We start from the raw sequence: 8670 nt of genomic DNA on the forward strand, positions 1-8670 counted from the left end.
AAACCCCGCATCATGTCAGTAGGCTTATTAACTGAGTCATGCATGATGTTAAGGGGACTGTCCTCTAGAGGGCAGCATACAGAGGCACTGTTCTCCTAATTACATTCTGCAGAATAGATTTGCATATTTTTTACCCAGAATCCCTAGCGGAGCAGGAATGACTTGTAAGTCTCCGTACTGCCTATGTAGGCACACACTCTCCCTCATGTGTATGATTATCCCCTGACCCTAATGTTATTAAAGTGTACCACAAATTATGGAATATCTCTTCATAAATGAATAGTACAGGTGAATAGAAGAAACTTTGTAATAGATCTTATTAAATAAATCTGTTTTCTTCTCAAGTTATGAGTCTTTACATTTTAAATAGAAGTCTATGGAGAGGAAGGGGGAGGAGTCTGCTGGAAAAGACACTCAAATAGCTGCAGCTGCTACTCTGTGTATTTTAGTTGGGACTTTTTTCTTGATTTTTTGCAGTAGTTTCATGTCCAATGTGCTGGGGCCACTATGGGACATAATACTGTGTGCAGGGGCCACTATGGGGTATAATACTGTGTGCAGGGGCCACTATGGGGGATAATACTGTGTGCAGGGGCCACTATGGGACATAATACTGTGTGCAGGGGACACTATGGGGTATAATACTGTGTGCAGGGGCCACTATGGGGTATAATACTGTGTGCAGGGGCCACTATGGGGGATAATACTGTGTGCAGGGGCCACTATGGGGGATAATACTGTGTGAAGGAATGTGGCAGGGGGTCGGTCGGTCGAGGTTGAGGGGGGGCCATGTCAAAAGTTCACCACAGGCCCCGCCATTCCTAGTTATGTCACTGATCAGCAATACTAACCCATTCCCGAGGCTGATGAGCGCGTCTAATGCGTTTGTCTTATTTATCATTTAGCAATGTGAAGACAAATGGGGACACTTGTGCGCCGTGGCCGACTTCTCCATCGCACTGAACGAAAGCATCCAGGAGATCAACAAACATTCATTCAACAACTTCGAGCTCCGTATTGGTAAGTATTGTGTAAGATGCACTGGATAAACTCTTAAAGGAACCCGGTCACCTTCAACTGTTATTGAATTACTAGTTAAGCAATTGACAAAAGGTAATAGCACTGGCATGTAAGCAATTTCTGGATACACAGGAGCAGCAGAGGTCAAGGAAACAAGTTATCTATAATCCTACGCTGCTCTGGACTGTATAGCATAGTATAGTATAGTATAGTATAGTACAGAATAGTATAGTATAGTACAGAATAGTATAGTATAGTACAGTATAGTATAGTACAGAATAGTATAGTATAGTATAGTACAGAATAGTATAGTATAGTACAGAATAGTATAGTACAGAATAGTATAGTATAGTACAGTATAGTATAGTACAGAATAGTATAGTATAGTACAGAATAGTATAGTACAGAATAGTATAGTATAGTACAGTATAGTATAGTACAGAATAGTATAGTACAGAATAGTATAGTATAGTACAGTATAGTATAGTACAGAATAGTATAGTATAGTACAGAATAGTATAGTACAGAATAGTATAGTATAGTACAGTATAGTATAGTACAGTATAGTATAGTACAGAATAGTATAGTATAGTACAGTATAGTATAGTACAGAATAGTATAGTATAGTATAGTACAGAATAGTATAGTATAGTACAGTATAGTATAGTACAGAATAGTATAGTATAGTACAGAATAGTATAGTATAGTACAGTATAGTATAGTATAGTATAGTACAGTATAGTATAGTACAGAATAGTATAGTATAGTACAGAATAGTATAGTATAGTACAGTATAGTATAGTATAGTATAGTATAGTATAGTATAGTACAGAATAGTATAGTATAGTACAGTATAGTATAGTACAGAATAGTATAGTATAGTGTAATACGAACCAGAGCGCAACACAAGGCACCATGGACTTGGCTGCTCGGGACCCAGGTTGCATCCCCAGAACAAGAACAGAACAAGTCAGAATGCAAGTATACTTACAGGCTAAGGACCAGACCAGGAACACTGATGTGGGCAGAGAGAGTAACAGACAAGCCAGGGTCAGAAACCGAGAGAGTATGGGAATAGGCTAAAAAGGAAGTCTAGAAATATTAGCAGTCCAATCTATAGTCAAGTCCAGGAGGTTACGGATAAAGGCAAATCAGTAAAAGCGTTGATAACCAGGAGAAGAAACCGAGATAAGTTATCATTGAAGGAATCATTGGAAAACCAGGAAGACACTTGGAGTAAATTCTGAGAACACAGAGCCAGAAAACTAGAGTAATCACAGGCACCGTAGTAAGGAACGTGTCAGGTTACAATACCCTGCCTCACTGCTTGGGCGCTGCAATCCAGCCCTGGTACATATCAAACCCAGGCCCAGCCAAAGTTTGACTAGTAGGCATAGCAACCTTAAAGCAACAGCCATATGATAAATGCAAATGCCGTATAGAATCTCCCCCAGCAGAACTGCAAAGAAGAGAACAAAGACTAGAGATCTTTAGATTCCTGGTGTGAACATGGCGCACTGTCTGCAGGAACCATATTGTAGAGTAGGCGGAGCTGTAACTCAGGCCTTAGGAGTCCAAGGGGCGGTCCTATTCAATATGGCTATGTATAATAGAGCTATCAATCATTGAATGACTCCACCCCCTGGACTCCTAAGCCCTGAGTTACAGTATCTTGTGAGATTTGACATTCTAGCCATAGAACTTCTTATGTTACTTGAAGCGTTCTCTCACTGGTGCCAGAAGGAGTTAATGGAAAAATGCCGCTACTTTCCGGTTTTCCATATTCGCCGGTCCCTGCACCTGGAGTACGCCCTCCCACATATAATTGAGCCGCCTTTGATCTGTTGTTTTCATGAATTGCTCCTCAATATAATTATCATAATCATCTTAATAATGTTTTTTTACTACGGCAGTCGCCGTCCGATTCACCATTTTTACATATTCGGCGCTCATCACATCCTGAGATTTTTATCCTGGCTCTATTAATCTAGGTTGGAGATAAAATAAAGTGATTTTGCGGCGATCCCTGCTGCATTAAATACGGCATAATGAGTGGAAAAGCCGAAAGTGATGAATTCAGATGTATCCGCTCTGTCATTTACGGCCCCGCACATCCGGACACTTAATGCGGGAGCGTCATTGAATTTCATGGGAGGTCACAAGCCGGAATTAATGAATCGTACAAGAGAGTGCACCTGTTTGATGCGTTGTACACAGGACCTTTACATGGTGACTCATCCTACGGTCACCGGCGTACAAAGCATCGTAACCGGCGCACTCGCAGCATCCCAGACTGAGCCATATCTATAACTAGTATTGTACTCAGTGAGAGCTGCATAGATGTGGAGGGAGAGAGCGCCTTCTAGTGGTGGGTGCAGGAAGCTGCTGTGACAGTGACAGTGATAGCCCAATATCTATATACAGTCCTATGAAAAAGTTTGGGCACCCCTATTAATCTTAATCATTTTTAGTTCTAAATATTTTGGTGTTTATAACAGCCATTTCAGTTTGATATATCTAATAACTGATGGACACAGTAATATTTCAGGATTGAAATGAGGTTTATTGTACTAACAGAAAATGTGCAATATGCATTAAACCAAAATTTGACCGGTGCAAAAGTATGGGCACCTCAACAGAAAAGTGACATTAATATTTAGTAGATCCTCCTTTTGCAAAGATAACAGCCTCTAGTCGCTTCCTGTAGCTTTTAATCAGTTCCTGGATCCTGGATAAAGGTATTTTGGACAAACAATTCAAGTTCAGTTAAGTTAGATGGTCGCCGAGCATGGACAGCCCGCTTCAAATCATCCCACAGATGTTCAATGATATTCAGGTCTGGGGACTGGGATGGCCATTCCAGAACATTGTAATTGTTCCTCTGCATGAATGCCTGAGGATTTGGAGCGGTGTTTTGGATCATTGTCTTGCTGAAATATCCATCCCCGGCGTAACTTCAACTTTGTCACTGATTCTTGAACATTATTCTCAAGAATCTGCTGATACTGTGTGGAATCCATGCGACTCTCAACTTTAACAAGATTCCCGATGCCGGCATTGGCCACACAGCCCCAAAGCATGATGGAACCTCCACCAAATTTTACAGTGGGTAGCATGTGTTTTTCTTGGAATGCTGTTTCTTTTTGGACGCCATGCATAACGCCTTTTTTTATAACCAAACAACTCAATCTTTGTTTCCAAAATGAAGCTGCCTTGTCCAAATGTGCTTTTTCATACCTCAGGCAACTCTATTTGTGGCGTACGTGCAGAAACGGCTTCTTTCTCATCACTCTCCCATACAGCTTCTATTTGTGCAAAGTGCGCTGTATTGTTACCGATGCACAGTGACACCATCTGCAGCAAGATGATGCTGCAGCTCTTTGGAGGTGGTCTGTGGATTGTCCTTGACTGTTCTCACCATTCTTCTTCTCTGCCTTTCTGATATTTTTCTTGGCCTGCCACTTCTGGGCTTAACAAGAACTGTCCCTGTGGTCTTCCATTTCCTTACTATGTTCCTCACAGTGGAAACTGACAGGTTAAATCTCTGAGACAGCTTTTTGTATCCTTCCCCTGAATAACTATGTTGAACAATCTTTGTTTTCAGATCATTTGAGAGTTGTTTTGAGTAGCCCATGATGCCACTCTTCAGAGGAGATTCAAATAGGAGATCAACTTGCAATTGGCCACCTTAAATATCTTTTCTCATGATTGGATACATCTGGTTATGAAGTTCAAAGCTCAGTGAGGTTACAAAACCAATTTTGTGCTTCAGTAAGTCAGTAAAAAGTAGTTAGGAGTATTCAAATCAATAAAATGATAAGGGTGCCCATACTTTTGCACCGGTCAAATTTTGGTTTAATGCATATTGCGCATTTTCTGTTAGTACAATAAACCTCATTTCAATCCTGAAATATTACTGTGTCCATCAGTTATTAGATATATCAAACTGAAATGGCTGTTGCAAACACCAAAATATTTAGAACAAAAAATGATTAAGATTAATAGGGGTGCCCAAACTTTTTCATAGGACTGTATCTATTCCATCACCAGGCACAACGTAGTATATGTGTGTATTAGTACTGATGGTTACAGGAAAGGGTCTACAGGGTAACAGTGACTGGTGGTAACTGTAACAGAAAGACAGATAGAAAGATAACAATAGGGAAGAAGAGAGATAGATAGATAGATAGATAGATAGATAGATAGATAGATAGATAGATAGGAGATAGATAGATAGATAGATAGATAGATAGATAGGAGATAGACGATAGATAGATAGATAGATAGATAGATAGATAGATAGGAGATAGACAATAGATAGATAGATAGATAGATAGATAGATAGATAGATAGGAGATAGACAATAGATAGATAGATAGATAGATAGGAGATAGACGATAGATAGATAGATAGATAGATAGATAGATAGATAGATAGATAGATAGATAGATAGATAGATAGGAGATAGATAGATAGATAGATAGATAGATAGATAGATAGGAGATAGATAGATAGGAGATAGATAGATAGATAGATAGATAGATAGATAGATAGATAGATAGATAGATAGATGATAGATAGATAGATAGATAGATAGATAGATAGATAGATAGGAGATAGATAGATAGATAGATAGATAGGAGATAGATAGATAGGAGATAGATAGATAGATAGATAGATAGATAGATAGATAGATAGATAGGAGATAGATAGATAGATAGATAGATAGATAGATAGATAGGAGATAGATAGATAGATAGATAGATAGATAGATAGATAGATAGGAGATAGACAATAGATAGATAGATAGATAGATAGATAGATAGATAGATAGGAGAGAGATAGATAGATAGATAGATGATAGATAGATAGATAGATAGATAGATAGATAGATAGATAGATAGATAGGAGATAGATAGATAGATAGATAGATAGATAGGAGATAGACAATAGATAGATAGATAGATAGATAGATAGATAGATAGATAGATAGGAGATAGATAGATAGATAGATAGATAGATAGATAGATAGATAGATAGGAGATAGATAGATAGATAGATAGATAGGAGATAGATAGATAGATAGGAGATAGATAGATAGATAGATAGATAGATAGGAGATAGATAGATAGATAGATAGATAGATAGATAGATAGATAGGAGATAGATAGATAGGAGAGAGAGAGATAGATAGATAGATAGATAGATAGATAGATAGGAGATAGATAGATAGATAGATAGATAGATAGATAGATAGATAGATAGATAGATAGGAGATAGATAGATAGATAGATAGATAGGAGATAGATAGATAGGAGAGAGAGAGATAGATAGATAGATAGATAGATAGATAGATAGATAGATAGGAGAGAGATAGATAGATAGGAGATAGATAGATAGATAGATAGATAGATAGATATAGATAGGAGATAGATAGATAGATAGATAGATAGATAGATAGATAGGAGATAGATAGATAGATAGATAGATAGATAGATAGATAGATAGGAGATAGATAGATAGATAGATAGATAGATAGATAGATAGGAGATAGATAGATAGATAGATAGATAGATAGATAGATAGGAGATAGATAGATAGATAGATAGATAGATAGATAGATAGATAGGAGATAGACAATAGATAGATAGATAGATAGATAGATAGATAGATAGATAGATAGGAGAGAGATAGATAGATAGATAGATGATAGATAGATAGATAGATAGATAGATAGATAGATAGATAGATAGATAGATAGGAGATAGATAGATAGATAGATAGATAGATAGATAGATAGGAGATAGATAGATAGATAGATAGATAGATAGGAGATAGACAATAGATAGATAGATAGATAGATAGATAGATAGATAGATAGGAGATAGATAGATAGATAGATAGATAGATAGATAGGAGATAGATAGATAGATAGGAGATAGATAGATAGATAGATAGATAGATAGGAGATAGATAGATAGATAGATAGATAGATAGATAGATAGATAGATAGATAGATAGATAGATAGGAGATAGATAGATAGGAGAGAGAGAGAGAGATAGATAGATAGATAGATAGATAGATAGATAGGAGATAGATAGATAGATAGATAGATAGATAGATAGATAGGAGATAGATAGATAGATAGATAGATAGATAGATAGATAGGAGATAGATAGATAGGAGAGAGAGAGATAGATAGATAGATAGATAGATAGATAGATAGATAGATAGGAGAGAGATAGATAGATAGGAGATAGATAGATAGATAGATAGATAGATAGATAGATAGATAGATAGATAGATAGATATAGATAGGAGATAGATAGATAGATAGATAGATAGATAGATAGATAGATAGATAGATAGATAGATAGGAGATAGATAGATAGATAGATAGATAGATAGATAGATAGATAGATAGGAGATAGATAGATAGATAGATAGGAGATAGATAGATAACATATGTGACTATCTCTGTGCAGGATTGATGTATTGTATGTCTTTGCTTGTCTCTTAGGTATAAGTCATGGGTCAGTTGTCGCCGGAGTCATTGGGGCGAAGAAACCTCAATATGATATATGGGGGAAAACGGTGAACCTGGCGAGTAGGATGGACAGCACAGGAGTGAGCGGTAGAATCCAAGTGCCTGAGGAGACCTACCATGTCCTGAAGGATCGCGGCTTTGCGTTTGAGTATCGCGGAGAGATTTACGTGAAAGGTATTAGCGAGCAGGAAGGAAAAATCAAAACCTATTTTCTTCTAGGAAGAGTACAGCCAAATCCGTTAATATCACAGCCAAAAATCATCACTGGACAATACTCACTGGCGGCTGTCGTACTAGGACTCGTACAGTCCCTGAACCGACAGAAGCAAAAGCAAATTCTCAACGAAAACAACAACTCCGCCATCATGAAGGGACATTACAACAGGCGGACATTGCTAGCATCAAGCGGATCAGAGGTCGTCACGCAAACAGAGGGAGTCGACAAACCTGAATTGCCATAAAATACACTTTTTTTTCTTTTCAGTTCATTTTTTGTATTTCTTTTATATATAAATTCACAAATAAAAACTTATAATTTTTTTACAAAATGGCTGACATTTTCTCTTCAATGGACATTCCATTTGACCGTGAAGATTTGCGGGTTTTTGTTGCCGAGTTCGGCTTTGATGTGGGTGGGAATATGATACTCTGTAGCCAATCATATAATGGAGATTATCACAGCGGAGGATTGTGCTGATTTTGACAGAGGCAGTGACTTGTCTGCTCACGAGACTGGTGATATCGATAGAGCTGGTGATATGGGCAGTGATGTAAGTAGGCAGGAATAAAACACATCGTAGGCATTAATATAATGGAAACGATCACAGCGGAGGATTGTTCTGATTATGTCAGAGGCAGTGACTTGTCTACTTATGGGACTTTGGTAATAAGGAAAGAGCTGGTGATACGGGAAGTGATGTAAGTAGGCAGGGATGAAACACTTCATAGTCATTAATATAATGGGATTTATCACAGCGGAGGATTGTGCTGATTTTGTCAGAGACAGTGACCAATCTACTTATGAGACTGGTGATATCGATAGAATTGGTGATACGGGCAGTGATGTAAATAGGCAGGGATTAAACACATCATAGTCATTAAT

The 8670-nt window shown here is 37.6% G+C and overlaps 1 protein-coding gene across 2 annotated transcripts in view; it reads left to right on the forward strand.

Moving 5' to 3' along the window:
* ADCY8 (adenylate cyclase 8) overlaps positions 1-8046 on the forward strand; it is a 243041-nt gene extending 234995 nt beyond the window's left edge. For both annotated transcript variants that reach the window (XM_075270087.1, XM_075270088.1), the window contains 2 exons: positions 906-1020; positions 7542-8046. In XM_075270087.1, the coding sequence (XP_075126188.1) occupies positions 906-1020; positions 7542-8029 (603 nt within the window). In that variant the 3' untranslated portion in view covers positions 8030-8046. The remainder of the gene's footprint in view (positions 1-905; positions 1021-7541) is intronic.
* The last annotated feature ends 624 nt before the right edge of the window (positions 8047-8670 follow it).

Source organism: Leptodactylus fuscus, chromosome 4, assembly GCF_031893055.1.
Source record: "Leptodactylus fuscus isolate aLepFus1 chromosome 4, aLepFus1.hap2, whole genome shotgun sequence".
Classification (NCBI taxonomy): domain Eukaryota; kingdom Metazoa; phylum Chordata; class Amphibia; order Anura; family Leptodactylidae; genus Leptodactylus; species Leptodactylus fuscus.